We start from the raw sequence: 26230 nt of genomic DNA, 5'->3' as shown, positions 1-26230 counted from the left end.
GACTTTTTTAATTACATATATATATATATATATATTTCAAAACCACTGTCTTTGACTTTTCCAATTTCATCTTTCCAAACTCTAAACACACACACACACACACACACACACACACACACACATAAATAAAGAAAAATCAAAAGAGAATATATATATATATATATATATATATATATATATTCTCTTTTGATTTTTCTTTATTTGTGTGAACGCAATCCTTTTCTCTTTCTCCATAAATTTTAATCGTCTTAATCGGAGCTTGGACAGAAAAAGTTATGCATGAAATACGAATAGGTGTCGGTTTCGGTTCTCGAGAATTTTCCTACGACAGAAAATTACCAAAAATTCATAAATGGTGCAATAAAACTCAAAAATGATAAATGTGGCACTTTATTAAAATATTGGATAAATTTGGACACTTAATTAAAAATATAAGCCGTAAAGATCGGATTAAAGTGCCCAATTATGCAGTTCTAACGCATAATCACATGTTTTTCTCCTAAAAGCGGCAGATGTAACTTCTTCCCATAAAGATAATCCTCGATCTGCATCCTCCTGAATCCAAAGTCTGTGCCATCAAACTTTTCTATTCCAAACGCTTTTCCTGCTTCCTCTGTCATTGCTCCCACTCGAACCTAACCCTAGGCTCTGATACTAGTTGTTGGGAATTAAGAACAAATTCCTGAAACCTGTGAGAAACAAAATAGAGAAAGAATACACGCCAAAGAAAAATCAATCACACGCACAAGACAGTATTTACGTGGTTTGAAAATTTTGCCTACGTCCACGGAGTTGTAGGAATTTCACTATTATCAAGAAGAAAATACAGAGGGTGCGGCGGTACAATGCTCTCCCTCTCGCTCTCTCGTGAAGTGTGACCGTATACCCTAATCACCCAGAAATAATCATTTTATATGTTGCGCACAGGGTTCCGAATGGGCCACAAAAGGCCTTGCGGTCCAATCCTTCGTTCCATGGACTAAACCTTAGGATAGAAAACTCTCATTAAAGAAAAGTCAGGTTATCATCCAAATTTAATGCAACTAAGCTCCACAAAAGCCCAACAGCCATTACAATTTAAATGTATTTTTATGTTTGTAGATTTTATATCTCGATTAGATTAGATGAGACAACTCCTCATGATCACACATTATATGTGTGTTTAGACAATTTTAGAATTATATATGTAAGAATCAATACGTTAGAGCAAATAGTAGCTAGCTAGTTTATTAAAATTGTAAAGAAAGTATTATTATTATTATTATTATTTTAATTATTCAATTTTTTTATTTGAATGATCCCTTTATATTTATTTGGACGACACCAAATTACGAAACTACGTAATTGATCCCATAGTTGGCTTCTGATAAATCAAGATTTAGTTTAATAGAATTAGGCCCAAAATATCTTATTATTGGAAAACTTTACACCAAAAATATTATTATTAGAGATAAGAAGAAATTTATTTTTTTATATTATATTTGTTCCCACCCGTCTTCGGACCTCAGGTGTGCTTGCAAAGCTGCAATGGAAGCACTGGCATCACTTTTGATAATTGCTATGATTTCATTTGCAACTAAACTGGACTTCAGTTGCAGGTGATCTTGCGAGAGAGTCTCATTTATGCATGTATGTGGCCCTTTGTATTGTGTAATTTTAAAGAGCCCATGCTTCTACGTTGAGTTGCACACAACCGCGAAGCACATCTCTCATCTGCATTGCACCTAACCATCCAAGTTGTTGGGGTGGATTGCACCACCTTAAAGTTGTGTGTTTACGCATGGTGGACACACACAAAGTGGATGAGGTCATCCTTCATATCGAAAATCATGCATTTCCCAAATTTCAAGGCACCATCCCATTAGGTGCCCTTGAAGGAACTTTCAACTTCAGTTATGATATGACTAGCTTCGACATCGACCATGTACACTAATGGCAGCACGTCGCGTACCCTCCTATGACCGACATGTGTGTTTTAAGAAGGCATCACAACTTCTTCATTCTAAACCCCATAATCATTCTGGCCACCGACTTCATCTACTCCTGTGTCTGCCTCTTCAAAATCCTGTTGTAAATCCTCTTCTTCCTCTAATTCACGGTCACAATCCATACTAGGTTGCATTGGCTGGACCGTGTATGCCCCCCTTTCATTCATGATAATAGATGGAACCGTTTAGAATTTTGGTACGGACACACCTCCAGTTGAACTTTGGTCATGCCTACAGTTTGTTGATGGTTGTGGTTCGTGATAATAACTACTTCTCGCATTGAATCCTTGTAAAGTAGCCTCCTTACATCAAAGCTCTATTGACAAGAATTTCGACTAAAATGATGTACCAGGGACGTCATTCAAATCTAATGCCACAGTCACCTGTGAAAGGTCATCAAATAGTCTGCTCGTCTCACCAGTGTCATATTCGTTATATGGTTGAGAATGGATAAATGTTTTCCCCTACACAATTAGAGCTCCACCCATACTGCTACTTCGAGGAATGTGTTTAACAAAAAATCTCAACTACATAAACGTCCAGAGGAGAATTCTGTGAGTCCAATGCAATTAGGACATCTGCATCATTTTTTATTGGAACGTCAATTTACAAAAAATTTCCATCACCCTCTTATTGTAGATATCTTGACGCATGTCATTTTTAACATGTACTCATTTGGATCATTATCTAATCCTTGATATATTTTTCATTTCAAACTTTCTAACTTGATCCTCTTTCGAACTCGTATGGCCTTCGTTGGACCTATGTTGTACTCAATACCAGTCGATCTATGAATAATCTCATCATTAATATATAATAAGACTGTAATTTTGTTAGCTAATGAATTTGATGTCATTATGACTTCTCAAAAATAGAGTTTATCTGCAAGGTGGTGAAGGAGGTCAGAGGATCAAGGAAGAAGAATGAAATGAAAGAATGAGTGATAGTGGGGGGATGATGAACAAATATATAAGGGATTGGGGTAACCAAACCGACTTTTGGAAATTCAGTTTTGACCTTTTTATGTACACATGCGTGCATGCATAGAGGGGCAGATGAAATTAATTTCATAACACCAAACCAACTTTTCAAAAGTTAGTTTGGATACTATTCACGTATACATGCATGTTTAATGCACTATTATTCATGTACTCTTTTAACGTCTTATATTTTATATATATATAAAATGGTAGCTGGTTGCATTAAAGTCAACCACCCCCCTCCCCTAACACCTATTGTAACGACCCAGAAAATATCCATATTCAAATATTAAAGAGAGAGGAAAATAGATACAGAAACAAAAGGAGGCCATAGGAGCGTTCGTCGACAACATTGTATTTTTGAGAATAAAAGAAATTCAAGAAATTACAAGGACTCATCGACGAATACAAGGATTCGTCGATGAGTGGTTAAGAAATTTCGTTGACGAATACAGGGTTTCGTCGACGAGAAATTACCGAGAGGGATTCTGAGGTAGCCTGAATTGAGTCGACAAATATAGGGTCTTGTCGACGAACACAGGGTCTTGTCGACGAAATCACCTGGTTTATAAATAGTAGAAATCCGGGATATTTTTCACTTTTCAAGGAGCTCTCTCTCTCTCTCTCTCTCTCTATGACTCTCTCTCCCTTCTCTCTTCATTTTCGGCCCCACCGGTCGCCGGATCGAAGATCCGAAGCTACCATGACGCTCCTGGCGGAGTTCTCCACAAGTTTACTGGAGCGGATCGTCGAGAAAACGAAATTGAATTTTATCCCAAATTCTGGGTAAGGTCTTTTATTGAGTTTTTGACTTCCTAACAATTATAGAAAATGATGTAAACTAAGAAATACTGAAGTTTTGTTCTAAGATATTGTGTTTTCAGGAGGTTGATCTAGGAATCCTGCGAGTATAGAGCCAGATTTTTATAGGGGCTTTTCAAAATTGAGGTAAGGGAAATATGCTATGTTAGGAATTTTTATAAAGTATTCAGAGATTTTATAGACATAGATTCATACCAGATTATTATTTAGTTTATACATAATATGAATTAAATGCTTGTGTGGCCTGAGTAGATTTTCATGAGATAAAGAATTTATATAGTTTTGTGATGTATCATACTATACTGAGTACATAGTTAATAATAGTATATGCAGTTTATAAAGCTTTTTTCAGTATGTGGACTTACACAGAACATATAGATATAGTTTTTGGCAGAGATGTGTATGTTTTTGGGATAGATAATTTTGGAGTAGCATTTTTGTGTATGCAAATGATACAATATGTTTTAAATAAAGAAAGAAAGTTATGCTTGAAAGATATGATTTATAGATGATTTATTGCATTACAGTTCAGTCATTATTTTAAAAGTATCTTTAACTTAGTTGCCACACACTAGTAATAACATATTTCCACTTACTAAGCGTCGACTCACCCCTTTATTCTCACATTTTTTAGGTGAGCCAGATAGACGAGTAGATCAGGCTCGCGGATTGAGAGAGTGTTTGGTCACCCTGGTTATAGGGTAAGTTTTTGGTAGAGATGTGTATGTTTTTGGGATAGATAATACTGGAGTAGCATTTTTGTGTATGGTCTGTATATTCTAGAATCTGGTATTGTACAGTTTATGTATAAATGGTTTCATGATATATGTTTCCGCTGTATAAGAATGTTTGCTGTATATATAAAAAAAAAAAAAAAATTTATAAGAAATTTGAGGTCGTTACACTTATCTCCTCACTCCCATCACGTGTCCCATCCCCTTATTATTATTATTATTATTATTATTATTATTTTTTTTTTTTTTTATTTTTAATGCCCAACATGCACGAAAACCCATCCCCTCTCCAAGTTTTTTTCCTATTTTAATATTATTTAATAATAAAATATTAAATAATATTTTATTTGAAAAAAAATTTCCCATTGAGGCTTAAGGATTACATATTGATGCTATGAAATCTAAACAAATCTCGCAAAATTTTGTATGGGACACTTCTCTCCTCCTTTTCTTTTTCTTCTTCACATGCTGCCTGTGCCTGCTTTTCTCCAAGCCTTCATCTTCTGCCAGGGAGAGAAAGTCTAGCTCCCCCTCTCTACCCACACGTTTGCAACCAGAATGCCTATAGTGATAGACAATTGGAAGCCAATGTTTAGAGCGCCTCCGTATCCGTATGGAGCCATCTCAGAGAGGTATAGTGGCACGGACTGCATTCACAAATTAAAAATGAACAACTTAAAACAAATTTCTCCGTACCCCAAATCGAACTGAATAATTTTATATTATATTATTTAATTATTGCATTAATGGAAGACAGTGAATAACTTTTTCTGGATCAATAGACACGTTATACAGCAAACAAAGGAGGACCACTGGTTCATGTTTATTTTTTAAGTTAATTAAAGAAAAAGAAAGCCAGAGCTGAGAAGGGAGATGAGAAGAGAGGGATGGATAAGTGTAATCCCTATCTTCTTTGACAGATCTGAAGAAAAAGTTGAGTTTCAAAACAGAGGAAAAAAGAGAACAGGGAAAATCGATTACATACATTTTTATATATTTTTCACTTTTCTCCATAGTTATATATTTTTTTTATAATATTTTTGTAAAAAACTCGTCCACACACATGTGCATGGGCATTATTTCATTTGTATTTGAGTCGTACAGTTATGAGCTGGAATTGGATCTATTACATATGTCCAAAACCTAAAATGGTATCCAGCCATCTGTTCCCCAAGCAGATAATAATTGCGGAGTCCATTTTATACATTATGAAGGCTCTGACAAAAAAGGAAAACGACACTTGACGATAAGATCAATACTTTAATATCACCAACTCCCCACCGCCCACGTTCGCCACCAAAGGCATCATTCGCAGTAATATTCTCCAACCCTTATCGTCTTCTGCTCTCCAGTCTACCTTTAATCATTTTTAATATAAAAAAAAAAAAGGAGCAATGTTAGATGTCACATTCACATTATGAAGATGATTAGTATTTAATATATTTTTTTATAAAATAGAAGCATAAATGTAGTAAATTGAAATAGATAATAGTTAGTTTAATATTAGTTAAAGTTGGTGGAGGCCGTTACAATTTAAATGTATTTTTATGTTAGTAAATTTTATATCTCGATTAAATTAGACGAGATGAGACAACTCATCGTGATTACACATTATATGTGTATTAAGGCGATTTTAGAATTATATATAAGAATCAATAGGTCAGAGCAAATAGTAGCTAGTTTATTAAAATTGTATAGAAAATATTATTATTTTTTAAATTATTCAAATTTTTTATTCGAATGATCCCTTTATATTTATTCGGACAGCACCAAATTACAAAACTACGTAATTGATCCCATAATTGGCTCCTGATAAATCAAGATTTAGTTTAATAGAATTAGGTCCAAAATATCTTATTATTGGAAAATTTTACACCAAAAATATTATTATTAGAGATAAAAAGAAATTTAATTTTTTTTATATTATATTTGCTCCCACCCTGGGACGGGACACTATTTGGGTGGTTTTTCGGCTCTTTTAAAAAAAAAAATTATTTATTCTCACCCATCTTGGGACTCTATACCAATACATTTTTTTTATAAAAATATAAATGACCTATTATCGAATTCAACTAGACTCCTAAATTGTTACCATTGCAATACTTTATTACCAAATGCCCTCAATTAAAAACTATATATTCTTGTAACGTCCCTCAATAAAATATAACATAATAAATAAAAATGGTCAACTCGAACCCGTGGGTAACGGGAACACCTGTCAATCACAGCGGAAATCTAAGTAGCAATAAACATAAAATCCAAATCATCAATCTATAAAACATAACATCAGAAGCATAACACCAGAGTTTACTACATCTCCAATTACTGTACTTATATACAACCATCAAAATATCAAAATGACTCTAGAATCATACAACAAAAATCTACTGATCCTAGTACAAAGCTTACCCTTCTAGTAGGAAAGCTCCACTCACTCAATGGCGGCCTTGACCCGTCGGTTTCTCTAGGTTTCCTGAAAAGTTAATTAAGTTCGGGGGTGAGACACTTCTCAGTAAGAGAAAATAAACTAAATATAGTCATGTGGTAATATGAACATTTAAAGTTCTTATACATATACAGTACATTTCATAACTTTGGAAATAATCATACTATCATACTGGATAATCATGTACTTTTATATTTGTCAATAAATCATAACATACATAAGCATCTGCTATAACTGTAATACTGAAAATATACCCAGGATGAATAGTTAGCTAATGTCATGTATTACCTCCCATGATGGGTTGTGTAGCTCGAAAGCGGGACCCGATAATGGCTAACCGACCACTGCCGAATCAAATATGTCTGTAAGTACGATGGGCCCGCTACACCCTGGTCCGGACTGCCAGGTGGACATCCACACTTTACTGAAAGCCACATCGACTATCCATCTCCTATCCCCTCTCGGAATGGTTAGCACTAATCTGATGTAGATATCTGATCTACAATATAGCTACGGTACTGAGCCCTGAACTGAACTAAACTTTACAATATAGCTACGGTACCGAGCCCTGAACTGAACTAAACTAACATCCTGGTTGTAAAAACATATAATACATGAACATACATAACATCATCACGGCCTCGTTCCGAAAACATAGATACGGCCTCGTGCTGAAATCATAAATACATGGTCTCGCACCAAAATCGTAAATACGGCCTCGTGCCGATAATATAAATACATGGCCTCGTGCCAAAACATGAATACGACCTTGTGCCGATAACATAAAATATATGGCCTCGTGCCAACATCATTTCAGGCATACATATTCTGAAAATAATTCATTTATCATACATTCGTCTAAATGATCGTAACATAACATATCTTTTCATAATACCTGAAATCATACTTTATTCATAAAATCTTTCATATCATAATATGTTCACATAACATAATATTCATGCCACACGTGCACTGTATAAAATCATACTTCTTTTTCTAAAATCATAATTCTCTGGCATCTCATAAATACATATATATATTTCATCATAATAGCAGTATTTCCCAAACGTACATTTCATCTATAATATACAGGTATAATATTTGCTTTTCTGAAAATAAATTTACTCATAATTAATAATAAATTACGTGAAAAATAACTGCTTTAGTTTATTCCCTTACCTAACTACTGAGAAAGCTCCTAAAATATTCTAATCTGACCCCCGTATGACATCCTGATCAATACCTGAAACTCAAAACTTTCAGTATTAAACATTAGTATTTTCATGCGTATATCAATTTCTATAACTACCATAAAGTCTAATTTAACTTAAAAAGCCTTACCTCAACCCAATGATGATTTCCAATTTCGTTTGCCCAACGATCCGCTCCTACAAACTCGTAGAGAACTCCGCCAGGAGCGTCATGGTAGTCTCAAATTTTCGATCCGGCGTAAAACTAGCCCAAAATCTAAGAGAGAGAGTGAGAGAGCCGAAGAGGAGAGAGAGAGAGAGAGTGGAGAGGAAGCTTGCAATGAAATAAAAATCAGATTTTTCATATATATAGACAGCGGAATTCGTCGACGAGCCCAACCTTCGTCGACGAGTCCTTTACAAATTTCGTCGACGAAATCCACTCCTCGTTGACGAAATTCAGTCAGCTCAGAAACCCCCTCTTGGCATTTTCTCGTTGACGAAACTCTGTGTTCGTCGACGAAATTTGGCAGCTTCCCTTCTATTCCCAACTTCCATTCTCCTTTCTTTTATTATTTAAATTCCACTTTTAAAATTCGGGTCGCTACAATTCTTATCTTAATCTACTCTATAAAAATATTGAATTAAATTTTTTAAAAAATTATCGATTAGGAGCTTACATAAATTTTTTTTTTTAAACAAAAATTTTTATAAGTCAAAGACTTTAATCGTAATTGAGCATCTCTTAAAGAAGAAAGATGATGAGTTCTTAGAAATTAACTATACATTCAATTCATGTAGGGCAATTATGCAGATGTATCTGACTTTTGGGGTCCATGCCTCCTTCCATGATCCATCAACCTCCGTTCCCCACACAAGAGAATAATGCGTGCTTGTGAAACTAATGGGACACTGCAAAATTAGTCTAAAAAACAGGATAAGGATTCCGGTGGTTCTATCTAAAAGCGAAGGGACAGCAGCCATGCCTTGAAAAATTTGGGAGAGAAATGTAAAAGCATTTTAAGCAGGTTGGCAGTTAATGATCCTTGTTCAGATAATTATGTGCTTTCTTGTTTGAATAATCCGACGGTCCAAGATGCATTCCATGCAAAGTTTACCAGTTGGACACTTACTTGCAGGTAAACAAAACCAGTGGGATTAATTCACACATAATAAATTAGGCACTCTGACTCACAAGACACGTGTATATATCCATTGCATGCATCGCGCTGGCCACGCATGCAGCCAGCTTAATGCCTGCATAGTCACCTGTCCACCCTCACACTCCTCCATCGCCACCTGGCTCCCATGCACTGTTGCTAAATATATATATTTATATTACATGCAATGCACACGCTGGATGGCTTCGGGGCCTGAGGAACGGTCAATAAATAAAAGAAGCTGAATGGATATTTTATTTAGAAAATGCGGAATTTATGATGTTTTTAATGGACACATCAATTACGAAAATAAAATTTCATCTAAATTTTTTAAAAATATTTTTATTTAAAATTAAATTAAATTTAGAAAAAACTAAGTATACGAGTTCGAGCGTGGATGCACGCGTGAATGATTAGCCAAAAAATAATAAATAAATAACAAAAAAGACAAAGTGCGGCAGGGGTAATTTGAGCTATGTATATAAACACGAAATGGGTAGAACGTAGGCACAAGCTAGCTATACATCTTAATTAACGATGTTGCCTGCAGTGTACACTACAGCCTTGGTGACTCTCTTGGTTCTCTCCGCTCCAGTCTCCTACTGCAATGGGGAGAAGCTGATGAAACTAGCCATTTCCTGGCCGACCTCGCTGTGCAATACCGGCACCAAGTGCAAGAACAGCCCGCCGAACCGGTTCAGCGTCCACGGCCTCTGGCCTCTGTTCAAGGGCACCTGCGGAGACAACAGCGTCGACTGGAACACATTCCCAGAGGCCACCAAAACCAGGATGACCACAGACTGGGGCAGCTACAGCACCAAGACGAACCAGCAGTTCTGGGACCACGAGTGGAGCTCCCACGGCAAGTGCTCCGGGCTGTCCGCCAGCGACTTCTTTCTACTGGGACTCAATCTATTTGACAAGGTGAATCTGGGTGCGCGGCTGACCGCGCTGGGAAAGTTTCCCAATGGCCAGACGGTGACCAAGGAAGATAATTTTCCGGGAACCATTTCAAGTCTGGCGAACAACAAGCTGGTCATCCTGCTGTGCAACAAAGACAAGGAGGGGAGCGTGGTGCAGCTGTACGAGATCGATATCTGCTTCGACTATGATTCTGCAAACAAGGACTATGCGGATTGTCCGAAACCAAGCTCCACCTTGAAGTCTCTGTGCCCCGAAAGCTTCAGGCTGACGAAGGCCGCCAGTATTGCGGCTGCTATTGAGTCTGCCGTTCCTCTGCTTTTGCCTAGCCAAGCTGAGTGACGTAAAGGTGCAGCTTGGATATATGATGCACCATAGCATATCAGCATATGTACTGTATGCGTGCATGTAAATCAATAAGACTTCCTTTGCTAATAAAATTGCAGTTACCCCTTGTTTTGTTATACTCTCTCTCTCCCGCCCCCCTTCACTCTCAGATTTTTTATTTTTTTTTCTTTCCTTCATTGGAGGTGAAAGGGCCTGTTTACACACAAGAAGACGGTCCATTTGCCATATCATATTGTTGAGAAGCATAACCTAAGAAGCTTATACGCGCACAGATCTAGCAAATTGACAGGGGAAAAAAGAAGAGAAAGTAAAAACACAATAATTTAAGAGATTCAACAATGCGCCTCCGGACCCTTTGGGTTCTCTCATCCTTTTTGTGAAATCTCCCACTCATTGCAAGCTTCAAGTTAATAAGTCATTTATTTATAAATATATTCCACAACTCCGACATATGTTTATCACCAATCAGCCTACCTTGATATTGGCAATTGAAACTTGTAAAATGAAAGTTTCAAACTCTACCGCCAGGATATCCCTAAGAACAACTTTGATGGATTTATTTCACATAAAAAGTTTTTTTTTTAAAAAGTACATTTATTGAGAAATAAATCCCGAAGTGTGGTGCTTGCTTAATAGTGTTTGCTTCATATTACTTTAAACTCGGCCTAGCATAAAGAATTTCTACTTTAAGCAAAGAAAATAAAATTTTTTTTTTCTTTGTACATATTTTATTCTATAAGCAGGCAGGTGGTCCACGGCCCACACTGCTTGAGTAAATGGGCATTTCTGGTCACATGTAACTTTTTTTTTTTTCTTAAATAAAAGCAAGAAATTATATTCACCGAAGCTCAAGCAAGATTTTGGCTGGTACACTTATGAGCTGGACTTGGTATATGTTACAAGTTTTAAGTCTATAGATTATAATATAAGGGAGATGATAAAGCTTGTCCAAAATCAAAAGGTTTTTTTTTTAAAAAAAAGAAAGTGGATATGGGTTTGTGAACTATTTTTCATCTTATTTGCTTAAAATCAAATTTGGAAGGAACCGTGATATTTATATATATTTACTCGGCACTAGACTTGACAAAAAGGATTGGTCGGATAATCCGTGGCATATTAGGTGGATTATCGAGTAAGGATATTACAATCCGTATCCGACTCATTTGAGTTGTGGATTTATGGTGATTCAGATGAGATAATAAATAGCGCGGATGGGGATAATCCGTCATTCCCATCCCTGATATAATTTTTTTTTTATCATCCAATAAACAATTTATTTTGTAACATAATAATTAAAATTATTTTTAAAATTAAATTTTGGGAATTGTAAAACATTTAATGAATACTTATAAAGTTATGATTTTTTTTAGAACATGAATTAGAGACTTTTGTTTTGATTAGGAGAAAATTGAATATTTAGGCTTGAGTTTGAATGTGGGCATGCGGCAAACCCAAAGACACATACAATAGTGCAAGAGTTGGGAGTGTGGGACAAAACCTTAATCAATAGAGTTTATGTCAATTGAATTGGTGCCTAATAAGCATGAACATATGAGATTATCAATGAATTTAAATATTAGTTGTTAGTGGGCAAGCGAATATCTATCGGAAAAAATCCTAAATCCATCAATCAACTTATTTAGAGGCGAATAAAAAAGTTTAAACCATATTTGACTAATTTAATATGCAGACCAATTATGAGTTGGCTTAAGCAGGTCAGATTCGGTTCGAATTGACGAATATTTATCTATTTTGTGAGGTCTACTTGTCACATGTGTGGGTGTACGATCCTATAATTAAGAACTAATTTTTTAAAATTTTATAATGGAAGGATATTAACTGTATCTCTTTATGTTTGTAAATAAGAGGTTTTGACAACAGGTTTATTATTCTAAATTCAGCTCTCTCTCTCCATTCTAAATTTTCACAGTCAATGAGAGGTCTAATTCATATGAATTAGATGAATATTCCAAACTTTCGTCTTTAATTGTCATCATTTGGTTTTCTTATGTTTTCCTCGGGTGTTTGTTTTGTAGGTAATTGTCATCAATTCACAAGTTATTCGTTTTTGTTTGTGTTTGTTTTTTTTTTTTTGGATTTCATATGGGCATGTTTAGTTTCGTTTAGTTGGTTAATGGAATGGATTCTTGATATAATTGGTGTAATCCCAATGGGTGGGGGGGGGTGAATTGAAGATTTAAAACTTCCTAGGTCAATTTAAGATCTTAGACAGTATTTCGCAACCTAGGGTCTTTTCTAAGTAGTCTCAATTCCCTTAATTAATTAAGTATGCAACTATTTAAAATAAATATGACATTCTCTACAATTTAAATATTTGCACACAAACATCACATCATATCCCAGGTAGAATTAAAAGCATGTATGTAAAATGGTCAAGCAATGAATGTGAACATACACGTGTTTAACATATCTCATTTAATTTAATGTGTGCATGTAAATAATTATAACAATCAATAAACAAGCATAAATATGTGGAAATTAAAGTGCAGAAATATAAATGAGAGAGAGAGAGAGAGAGAGAGAGAGAGAGAGAGAGAGAAAGACACACACACACACACACACACAATTTGTTATTAAGGTTCGGTCAAATTAAACTAATCTACGTCCCCGCCTTAGGCATACCTCCAAGGATTTTACTATCCTTACACTTAAATGAGCGAAGTAGAAGTCATTTACAACCTCTCCTTACAAGGTGAGGAATATCCCAACTGTACATACCGGTTTGAGCCATAAGATCAGCTGCACTTTACGGACGGGGCCACAACCCAACTCAATGATCAGGCTAAGCTCAACTGGTCTCTCTTACGGGGCGGAGACTCCCCAGTTCAATTTACCGGCCTGAATCAAACTGATCTCCCTTACGGTGCAAAGCCTTCCTAATTAATTTACACGTTGAACCACCAATACAATAAAACATTTTTGTACAAATGACATGTTTCTAAATACAAGTAGAGATGTACAATAATGAAGCTCAAAAAATACACTCTCAAATATGATATAAAATGTACTCAATTTAAACCCTAATAAAATATTCTCCCAAAAATATTTTTCAAGAAATTACAGGAGAACCTAGAGTATTTGCTCTTCAAAAATATTTTTGCCAGTATATAATCTTTAAATAAAAATGGAGTATGCAATGAAAAACTTCAAAGATCTTAAACCCTAAAATAATTTTCCCAAAAATGATATATGGAAAATATAGTTCAAGAGGAGCTAGGGTTTGTGCTCAAAAATAATTTTGTAATAAGAATATGAGCTTATGAATCTTGTAATGGATGTGCAAGATTCATGTGCGACAAAGAGTTTACCAAAGAAATTTATCAAGAAAATAATGTGGGAAAACTCTAAGAATACTCTCAAAATGATTTTAAAAAAAAATAAAATAAGTGAGAATATTATGCTTCGAATAAAAATGAATGCCCAAAATAAAATGCTCTCTTCAAATCTAGTTACAAACAGTTCGGTGTCTAATAAATGTGATTCTGCCCCACATAATCTAGCGCACTTCATAGACACAAACGAGTGTGTGGCTCCTGAATCAAATAATACAATAACTTTAAAAGAAAACATGCTAACCATACATGTTACCATGTCGCCGGCTGTTTCAGCATCACCCAACATCAAAGCAAAAACTCTGACTGGAGCCATATTCCTTTGCTGACCTCCACGTGGCACCTGATAGCCTCCCCGAGCAGGTCTAGAAGCGGGAGCAGCTCCAATCTGAGCCTGACAATCTCTCATTATATGTCCTGACTCCCCACAGCAGTAGCAGATATTTCGCCTGACACAACACTCACCCGGGTGTCTCTTCCCACAAGTCGGGCAAGTTAGAAATGGTTACATATCCTAAAACCCACGATTCCCTTACTCATGCCTCCGATCCCTATAGTAGCCACCTCTCTTCCACAAACCACGACTGAACCCCTGCTGGGAACTAGAACGTGTGGATCTCTTCCTCTGTCTCTGCTCCTCAGCCTCCAACCGCTCTCCAGCTTCTGCCATAGTTGCCATGTTTACCAGCTCAGCAAAATCTTGCAATTTCAATATCGACACTTGCTTATATAATTCTCTCCTCAGACCTCTTTAAAACTGCATTACCTTCTTCGTCTCATCTGGAATAATGTACGGGGCAAAGCGAGATAATTCAATGAACCTCGCCGCATACTGCTGCACTGTTTGCTGTCCCTGCTTCAGATTTAGAAACTCCTCAATCTTAGCCTCCCTAGACAAGGCTGGAAAATATCTATCGAAAAATATCTCCTTAAATTGCTCCCATGTCATCTCTATAGGCACTGTCCTCTGCTGCTCCAGGAGTTTCATTGTCGTCCACCATCTCTCGGCCTCTCTAGTCAATTTATACGTAGCAAATAGCACCCTCTGCTCCTCAGTACACTGTAGCACTGCAAACACTTTTTCAATCTCCTGCACCCAGTTTTCAGCGACTGCAGGATCATTTCCTCTTGAGAAAACTGGAGGATTCATCTTAATAAATTTCTTAATCGAACTATCGTAGCCTGCAGACGGGTCACCCTACTCTCTGGAGTTCCTGGCAATTTCAGTCATGACTTGCTGAGGCATGCTGCGCAATACTGCGACTAAATCACCACCTGCAGCGCCCGAGGGCCCAACATCCTCATTACCAATAGCATGGGCGCTACTACCTCTAGGTCCATCATGAAAAGACAATAAACTTAACTTAGGACCATATTACCATAACATATCATCTAACTAGTATATTATATCCTTAACTAATTCATCATTCCTAATCTTAATTCAAGGTTCAATCCTACAACCTAGATACCCAACCTGATAATAGTTTACCATGACTTTCTTAAAATCGTCACCCTAGGAAAGACACCCAAACCATCACGAAAGTCCTACATCTAGACTACAAACCAAATCTCAAATTCCCTTATCCTATACTCTGGTATTGTTACTGCTGCATTCTAGAGTCCATAAAACCTAGCATCCTAGGCTCTGATACCAAACTGTAACAACCTGCTTAATTTAATACATAACCAACCATATTAATTATCATTAACTTAAAAACATAACAAAGTCAGCCCGAACCCGTGGGTAACGGGGACACACCTGTCATGCACAGTGGAAGCTTAAGCAGCAGTAAACATAAATTTAATTCACCTAACCATAGAATACAATATATCAGAGTTATCTACATTCCACCAAATACTGTATAAATATACAATCCTCAAAATCACCAAAAGATAAAATTAGAATCTAATACCCAAAAACCAGCTAATCCTAGCTCGAAACTTACCCTCCTAGCAGGGTAGTAAAAACTGCCTCAACGGCGGCCTCAGTCTGCTGGGTTCCCTGAAATAGTTTAAACTGGGGTGAGACACCTCTCAGAAAGGGAAATAAACTAAATACAGTTGTGTGGCAACATGAATATTTAGTGCTATAATAAATATATAGTACATGTCTCATACTTGAAAACACTGATAATATCATATAACTGAATAAACATACAATTTTATAGTTTTACTAAATCATATTGTATTTCACTGTTCATAAAAATATATAATATAACTAGTAATTCTGAAATTTGCCCAGAATGAATAGCTAACTGATGTCATGTATTACCCCCCATGACGAGTTATGCAACTTGAAGGCGAGACCCAATAATAGCTAGTCAACCACTGCCGAGTCAAAAATGTTTGTAAGTACGATGGGCCCGCCGCACCCTGCTCCAGACTGCCAGGTGGACGTCTACAACTCTACATTGAAAGCCACATCGACTATTCATCTCCTACCCCCTCTACTAGTAAAGGCAGTTAGCACAAGTCTGAACTGTATAGCTATGGTACCGTGCTCCTGATGACTTATTTGAGCTATCATTCGGGTTCTGATAACATATAATACATGATAATATACTTTTTAACATAAATAAATTGATAGTATTTTTCTGAATTCTGTAATAACGTAAATAATTACGGCCTTGCGCCGAACACATTTATAACTGCGGCCTTGCGTCGAAAACATGCATAATTACGGCTTTGCGCCGAACATATCATTCATATTGATTTGAATAAATATACTATTTATCATATATTCTGAAATCATAGTTTACTATATTATCATGTTATTCTTGAAAATAACTGAAACATGTTTTTTTTGTAAAATTGACTTAACATAAAACAATATGCGTAAAATAATATTCATGCCACACAGACTAAATAAAATCATGAATTCTGTTCTAAAATCACATTTCCTAACATTTCATACTAAAAATATATATTCCTGTGTAACAACAGTATTTTCCCAAATATACATTTTCATAAATATACTCACATATAATACATGTTTTCTGAAAATTAATCAGTTATTAAATAATAATTTCATAAAAAATTACTACTTTAACTTACTCCCTTACCTGACTACTGAAAAGCCCCTAAAATGACTAGTCCTACACCCACAAGATTCCCCGTTTAACACCATGAAAACAACATCTCCCTTAACAAAATTTTAGTATTCATTCAAGTATTACATTTTCTACAACTGTAGGAAATCCAAATACTAAATAAAAAGTTTTACCTTGAATTTGGGATGAAGTCCAAGTTAGCCACACCAACGATCCACTCCAACAGACTTGAAGAGAAACTTCCCAAGACTGTCGTAGTGGCTTTGGATTGTTGAACCGGCAAGAGACCGGCCCAAAATCTTAGAGAGAAGGGAGAGGGGATGAACAAGAGAGAGAGAGAGAGAGAGAGAGAGAGAGAGAGAGAGAGAGAGAGAGAGAGAGAGGGAGGTTTTCGCATGATTTCTGAGAGAAAAATCAACTTTAGGCTATTTATACACTTGCACTCTTCAACGAGCCACGTTCGTCGACGAGGCCATGAAGGAAGTTTGTCAACGAATGCTTATTCCTCGTCGACGAAATTCAAAACTGAAAATACCCTCTCGGTACCTTCTCGTCGATGATACACATGTCCCTGTCGACGATCCCATCAAGCGTGTTCGTCGACAAATGTGCTGTGTTCGTCAACAAGACCCCTGTTCAGATTTTCAAATTACAGTTTATCTTTCTCTCTCCTTTCCCTTCTTATTTAATTATTATAATTTCTTCGGGTCTCTACAAATGATCTCTAAGACATGATCATTACCCATAAACACAGATCCAATTGAAACAGGTTCATATGAGTGGAACCAGTGTCGGCGAGAGGTCATATGCGAGGTTGCTCCTGAATCAATGATCCATACATCAGTAAGTTTCTTACCACCTTTAGAAATAGTTTCCGCTTCGTTGTATAGGATTTCGCCATCACTGGAGGTACTCGCAATGCATCCTTTAGAAGTGTTCTTCTCAGGAGCTTTCCCTGCATTCTTCTTCTTATGCCAACAATCCTTTAAGATGTGCCCCCTTTTCCACAATTGTAGCATTTAAAATTTTTCTTACTCCTTGACTTTGATCTACCATGATTGTGACTCCCACTAGAGCCACATTTTATTGATCTTCCTCTCGTCATCGTTCGTGCCTCAACTTGTTGAGAACTGGACAAAGCCACATTTTATTGATCTTCCTCTCGTCATCGTTAGTGCCTCAACTTGTTGAGAACTGGACAATCTGTCTTCCTTGTTTTTGCGTCTGGATTCCTATTCTAAAATAGCCGCTGCTACATCATCAAAGACTAGATTGTCTGACTTAATATTATTTGTTATGTTGATGATGAGTTGATCATAAAAATCTGGCAGACTTTGGAGTAAAAGCTTCCCTCGTTCGGTTGGTTCAATATTATGGCCTAACGTTGTCACTTGAGAGAACAACATATTAAGGTTATTGATGTGATCCATAACTGACGTGGATTTACTCATTCGAAGAGTGTAGAGTCGCCTCTTTAAGAAGATTTTATTGTGAAGTGACTTAACCTTATAGAGTTTTGTCAACACATCCCAAATTTGTTTTATTGACTTCTTCTCCGCAATGCTTGATAACACTGAATCTGCCAATGCTAGATGAAGATTGGCCACAACATTGTCATCCATCTCACTCCATTTTTCATTAGTTTTCCCTGTTGGTCTGTCTCTAATTACCGCTAAGAAATTGTCCTTTCTCAAGACTACCTTCACCTTCAATTTCCAAAGGGAGAAATTACTCCCATTGAACTTCTCAATTTTGTACTTTGTTGTCATTGTAGTAGATAAGATTTGCTCCTCCACTAAACCGGCTCCAACTTTTTTCACCGTGATCAATGCCGTATACATGAACAATATCGTAAATGAATGAAACTATATACTTGAACAAATCTTGTATACGTTCACAATACTGTAAAAGTATCTGGTGAAACGTGTGAATAGTAATCGTGAATAGTAACCTCAACCAAAAAGGCATAACCCAAGGCTCTGATACCACTGTTAGAAAATTAAATGGGTACAAACAGTATTTCATAACTAAAATAAGTAATTAGAAAATAGGAATTAACATCAAGATTTACATATAAAACTCTAAATAAATTGAGAAAAAATCACAAGTAAGGTTAGAAGGAATCCGCTATAAAAAGTGGATGATATAACTTCTCTCTAATTACAAGAAATGAATAATGATATTTATTTTTTAAATTAAAAATATAGAAATCTCTCTAATTATAATAAGAGAAATTTCACCAAAATAGCGTCACGCGGGGGCTTCTCATCCGCCGATCCGCGCATAAGCAGACAACCTTCACATGGGTGGGGTATGGCTTCACAACGTGATGGGCTGTCATGTGCGGCTGGTCTTCTCATGCCGGACATGGGCAGGAGATGGCATGCATCTCAACGGTCATGGGCCGTCCTGGTCTTCATGAGTAGCCGGTTCTGATTTATTTAAAAAAACAAATTCATGCAGGTCCCCACTCCTCATTTATTACATAAAACAAATTCATGCAGGCAGCCCACTCCACTTTATAAAATAAAGGGCTTTACTTTTTCACACATCAAACCGTAGCTTGGCTTGACAAATACTAATTAGTATAATATTGTCAAGCAGTTAAGCTACATAATTGAAGGGTGGGTCGGCGATGAGTACTCCACCGATCCAAGCTAGCTATATAAAAAAAAACACAGGCACATATATAGCTTTTATGTTTGTGATGAAATCAGATGGTTTGAAATTATAACAAAGTCTCGTGCATTCATGCAAGTTTCCTGTAGATATAATTTGCGTTTTCTTTTCTCTTTGTTATTTATTTATTTATTTCAGCTATTTATTTTGAAAAGAGAAGATATTAATTAGGACACAAAAGACTATTGTTCTCCTCAGATTTGGTAAAAATATAAGGACATTTCTTTAAGTTTTGAAAATTCAACGAACCGTTTAAGATTTCAAAATTTTCATAAATCTCCTCTGATATTTAATTTTTGAGAAAAGAGATTGTCGTCTTCCAAGGTTTGGTAAAAAATAAGGACATCCCCTAAGATTTTAAAATTTTCACATATTTCCGATAAGGTTTCATTAATTCCACAAACATTTTCTGACATTTAATTTTTTACACTTATACTACTTAAAAAATTTGTCTCTTTTTTCTCAAATATAAAGAGCGGTTTGCATCTTTTTCGACAAATCTAAACTGAAGTTTAAGAATTTTCTCAAATCTCAAGAGACAAAGCTTTAAAATTTTTGAAACCTTAAAGCCGATCCTTAACCTTTTGTTAAACCGCAAAGGAGGTCAGCCTCTTTCACCCTATTAATTGATTATTATTTATCAAAGAGAAGAATTTACAAATTTAGCTAGGTGCTAGATCGAGAGGCTTGTTTCAAAAAGGTAAACCTATAAAAATTTACAAAATTTATTCAAGGTGTATTGAAATTCTATTGATAATAAAGATGTATCTAGTATTTTTTTTTTTGTAAAAGATGGCGACGCCTCCTAAACTTTATTAGAAAACTCCTCACTTATGACGGATGAAAACCGTGGTTACAATTTTGAGCATTTGGGACAATAAAAGCAAAATTCCAAGACCCTAAAACTCACTTAACCAACATAAATCAAACCAAAAAATCAAAGACCAGCAACCAAAAAACTAAAAAACTGAACCACTAAAAGAGTAATAACACAAAACATCATGAGCGCAAAGAAGGAAAACCCAACAAGTCCAATCGAATCATTCCCCTGACTTGCTGAGGAAGATCATCTTGGCAACCATAGGATCGAGAAATACTAGATTCACCCTGTTTGGTAAAGAAATCTGCACTTTTATTCACCTCCCTGTAAACATGTTCCACTTTGAACTGTATGCCTCTTAATGCTAGCATAAGTTCTTCCCATAATTCCCATAAGTTCCAAATCGAGCACTTCCCAGAATTTATCCACTGAACCAACAAAGCAGAGTCACATGCAATCTCCACTTGATCAAATCCGAGATCTTTGCACAAATTAATCCTTAAAATAATTGTCTTCGATTCAGCCATGTTATTTGTTCCATAACCCAATAATGAGGGAAAAACTGCTTTAAATAAATATTTTTCATCTCTTATCACACCTCCACCACCACAATTCTCTGGGTTACCTCTATAGCTCCCATCCACATTTAACTTAACCCAACCTATCCCAGGTTTACACCATCTGACTACACGAGGAAGACAAATCCCCGCATTTTTTACTTGAATATCCAAAGCACGAAAGACTGCAATATCCGTGCCAGAAGCAGGTGCACATTTATTTAACTTGTCTGAAATGGATCTCAACCAATATTTAATATCAAGCCACACAGTTCTCACCGAATCATGAATTGATTCCATCCTGGCTCTACATTGACGAGTCCAGAGTTTCCAAATGATGAGACTAGGTATAAGACCTACCAAAATGCCTAACTGTGAGGCTCGTTTTGCACAACTAAACCAGACATTAACTCTTCCTTTCTAAGTACTTGTTGTCATACAACTAACACCCAACGCCACTGCTGCTTTTTTCCAAACCTCCTGAGTAAAAGATCCGGTGCAAAACACATGGTCTAGAGATTCAATCTTGGCATTTGAATAACAATCACATCGAGAGGCCATCTGGACACCTACTTTTTTAATACAAGTATCAATTAGAAGACAAGCAAACCAAGACTTCCACATACAAATTGACACCCTTTTTGGCAACATATGATGCCAAATCCATTTTGCAACTAAGAATTCCTCTTTATGCTCCCTTATAATTTCCCAAGCACTTGTCGTGGTGAATTTCCCATCTGTTGAAGGTTCCCAAATTACTGCATGTGGACCCTCCTTGCAAGAAATAGCAGAGTTCATTACTTCCTCGGCCTGATCTTTACCCAACAGATCCACTAATAAATCAACATTCCACCCATCTCTATCCCAACAATCTCGAGTTCGAAACTTATGGTTACTGATTGCCTGAACCTTAGCACCAAGTGGTCCGGAGGTTAACCAACGATCAAACCAGAAAGAAGCCGACCCTTCTTTAATTCGAACACGGACATGCTCTAAAACTTCAGGAATCACACGAACAATCGATCTCCAAAATTTGGTTCCTTTTTCTAGCTTCATTTCTCTCAAGTGGTGTTTCTTATACAAATACTTGGCTTTAAAGAATTGAGTCCACAAATTATCCATAGTTAACAATCTCCACACAAACTTCATATACAATGATTTTTTTACCTCCTCCAAATCCCTAACATCCAAACCACCCTCACAAACAGGCTTACATATATTAGACCAGGAACACCAATTCCTTTTCCTTTTGTCATTTACTCCACTCCAAAAAAATTTTGATAACATAGAATTTATCTTTTTGAAGACAGTAGTAGGAATGTCCAATACCGCCATTGATGATAATACATGCTTAATTAAAATTAGGCGGCCCCCTTGAGATAAAAGTTTAAATTTCCAACCCACTATCTTTTTATTCAATTTATCAACTAGGGGCTCTAAAATACAAGGGGTAAGCCGACCCGATACCAAAGGAACACCCAAATATGTAGTAGGAAAACCTCCTTCCGCAAAGCCAGTTGTCCTTAACAGAGATCTCTTCCGAGCAAAAGCAATTCTCTTTGACAAAAAAATACTTGACTTTTATTTATCAATTGACCAAACCAATCCTCATACTTCTTCAAAGTCTTAATAAGCATTCGAATGGAACTTCTCTTGTCATTGGTAAAAATAAGAATGTCATCCGCATAGAGAAGGTGAAATACCAAAGGCACCCCACGAGGATGATAGTAAGCCCCTATCTTATTCTCCATAAAATTTTTCTTTACAAGTCGAGAGAGAACTTTCTGTAAAATGATAAATAGATAAAGAGATAAAGGATCTCCTTGGCGAAGCCCTCGAGAAGGTTTAAAGAACCCTTTATAAGTGTCATTCATCATAATGGAGAACCAAGGAGAGGAAACACATTCCTCCACTAAACCACAAAATCTTCGTGAGAAACCAAAGCTTTCCAGAACTAAGTTTAAAAAATCTCAATCGACCCTATCATATGCCTTAGTCATGTCCACTTTGATCATTACATTTCCACCATTAGATTTCTTATACAGAAAATGAACCATTTCTTGTGCCAAAGAAATATTTTCAAATATACTTCTACTAGGAATGAAAGCTCCCTGTTCCGGAGAAATCAAAGCAGACAATAAACCTGTCATCCTTGCAACAATAAATTTTGAAAATTTTTTGTAGATAACACTATAAAGACTAATAGGCCTAAACTTGTCAAAACTCTGAGGATTCTGAACTTTTGAGATTAGAACAATGTAAGATGCAGAATAAAATCTAGGAAGAGAGGACCCAGCAAAAAAAATCTCTAGCTGCATCGATCGCGTCTTCTTTTACAATATCCCAGCAATCCTGGAAAAAAGCCGAGCCAAAACCATCTGAACTTGGGCTACTATTCTCGGGATAAAAAGAATAACATCCCTTATCTCCACCTCAGACGATTCACGACAAAGATCAATATTCTCCTCTTCAGAAACCATAGGAGATATTATATCAATAAGGTTAGTTGTTCGATTGGATCCTACACCTGTTAAGAACGTTCAAACATACCTTACTGCACCCTCATGAACAGCTTCCATAGAATCCAACACTTCTCCATTTGGAAGTTTCAATGAATGAATCATAGTATTCTTCCTCCTTTGGTTCACAAATGCATGAAAGAACTTTGTATTGTTATCCCCCGCCTCCAACCATTTCTTTTTGGCTATCTGAGAAATACGAATCTCCTCCCTCTTTTCCCATGCTTCCAGCATGAGTTTAGTAAGGAAAAAATCTTCCTCCATTTCTAGCGAATACCCTTCCAGAAGGTGAGCATTTAGAGCCTCCATACTTTCCTCCAAATTTTTAATGTTCTGTTGTACATGTCCAAAAACCTGTTTGTTCCAGTTTCGAATTGCAACTCTTTCATATGTTTCAATTTACCAGCAAGTCTAACTAAACCCGAACCATGAGACTCCTCCCTCTAGGCTTCCTTCACGCAATTCCAGGACATTGAATTCGACAAGCCATTCTTCTATCGGTACTCTGAAACATCCTTAATCAGGTATGTCTCTCTTCAATTTTCGTTGAAGTAAGACGCCTACAGTCTAGGATTCGATGGCAGCGCCTGCCGTTAGGGGATCCTCCACTAGTGGGGTCTCTTTCGAAAGGTAGTTCAGGACCTTTGTCGTATGCCCATATAGTATCATGTTCTTATGCTGTTAAACCGTTGTCTTCCTTTTTCAAACTGGCCATGAGATATCCGGTTGATGTTGATGGAGATATTGGTTTTATATTCTCGGAGGCTGAGATGAACAAAGTGGCGGAAGATTTTAGGTTTGCATTGGTTCTGAAATTTTTGCGATCTAAACCATCCATTGATGTTATCTGTTTGAATATCATAAAGTCGTGGGGCCTTTCGGAGATCCCTGCTATTAGTTTCATGAATGATTTTCACGTGCTGACTCAGATGAAGAATAAACGAGATTTTCTTCATGGATGGTCTTGTGAAGGAAGGATTTTGGCTAGATTTATGTTTCGTCTTTTTCGATAGACAAAGGATTTCAACCTAAAGCAGGAACCATCCTTGACCCATCAATGGTTATTTCTCCCTGGTCTTCCAATGCACATGTACAGACCTGATTGCTTACAAATTCTAACCACAAGGTTTGGTCGATACCTGAGAACTGACAATGCTACGCTTAATCGAACTAGGGCTACGGGTGCAAGAATGTGCGTGGAGGTGTATTTATTGACAGATCAGGTGGATGCTTTTTCGATTGTTGTTTCTGCAAATCAAAAAATTTGGCAAGAAGTGAGGTACGAAAAGTAAGGATTTTATTGTGAGAAATGTCATAGACAAGGGCATTCAAAGGTGGTATGCCGAGTGGGTGAAACGAAACAAAAAATTGGGGATAGAAGTAAGGATACGAAATATGGTAAACAAGTAAATTGACAAGAAGTTTGACGTGTGAAGAAATTGGAGAAAGGGAAGGAAGTTCAGAGAGAATTGATAGATTCATGCATTATCGAAGAACCAGTAGAGGGGGCTCAGGCTCAAGAGGGTGCAACGACATCACAAATTTTGTCAGTTGTTGAGATAGTTCCGCAACGTGAGATGGAAGAGGGGGAGTTTGTTATTGAAGATCCGAGGCCTGAAGTGGAGACTTTGCAGCGAAATATAAATTAGTATAAGATTGTGTAGAGGGAGATGTATCTAGTAATTGAACCTTAAAATAGATAAGAGTCTTTTAAAATAGGGAAAAACCTATCGCCTAGTTACGAGCGTCAAATGAAAGTTTAAAGTTTTAAACAGTTTAAATACTACAAAAAAAAAAAAATACTAGTTTAAACATGCATATTGCACTTTGTACTTATCATGTATTTTCTTTGGTCCACCTTTCACTTTTTATGTGTTTCGCACTTAACAAATACAAGCCCCTGCCGCACCCTTTGAATCATATCCCCTATCTTAGGGCAGCAAAATAAAGGCAAAACAAATTCAACTGGTCACACAAGTAACAAATTCTGATTTAGTTAAGTTAAACATGTTTATAATTAGCGCAAACAAATTCTAATAAATATATGTAAACATTTTTCTTATTTCATGCTATCATATTTTGGTATAAAACTGAAGAAGAATTTTGCAATCTCTAATATATATTGAAAGTTACCATCTCTTCAATTGGCAAAACCTCCAATCCAGCCCAAGGTTCAAACTAAATTAACTAGTTGGTATCGAACGAGTTTGAGTTTAATCAGTTCATAAACAGGTAAACAAAATAAATTTATAAATCATTTCATATAACTTATTAGCATTTCAACATATTTAAATCAAAGCATAAAGTTTTATCGCCCTGATTAACATTATCTGTATACTTTAAGGCTCTATATAATGAGCGTTTTCTCCTAAAGTCTTACTTTTAATGAGCCTTTTCTCCTAAAGTCTTACTTTTAACTCACCCATGAAAGGTTAAATAAAAGTCAATCAAGGTCAAATTTTGCTAACAGTTGAATAAATCATAAATGGAACATCCACATCTATTCAATTAATGAATAGGTTACAAACACAAACTATTAAATTGTGATAAATTTTTTTCTGTGTACTTTTCTAAATGTTTTATTACTAATCATAAACACTATTCATTTATTTATTTATTGATCAAAAAGAAGACACTTTAAAGTCGAACAAAGATCATAAAAA

General features: G+C 36.2%; 1 protein-coding gene across 1 annotated transcript; it reads left to right on the top strand.

The window, feature by feature from the left end:
* The first annotated feature begins 9517 nt into the window (after window positions 1-9517).
* Window positions 9518-10705, top strand: LOC131159280 (ribonuclease S-7-like). Its single transcript, XM_058114035.1, has one exon. It carries the CDS (start codon window positions 9858-9860, stop codon window positions 10581-10583), a length of 726 nt encoding a protein of 241 aa, XP_057970018.1. The 5' UTR covers window positions 9518-9857; the 3' UTR covers window positions 10584-10705.
* Window positions 10706-26230: the final 15525 nt, after the last annotated feature.

The sequence above is a fragment of the Malania oleifera genome, chromosome 7, assembly GCF_029873635.1.
Source record: "Malania oleifera isolate guangnan ecotype guangnan chromosome 7, ASM2987363v1, whole genome shotgun sequence".
In the NCBI taxonomy this organism is placed as follows: domain Eukaryota; kingdom Viridiplantae; phylum Streptophyta; class Magnoliopsida; order Santalales; family Ximeniaceae; genus Malania; species Malania oleifera.
Note: the sequence above shows the minus strand (reverse complement) of the source record. Positions and strands in the feature narration are given on the sequence as shown.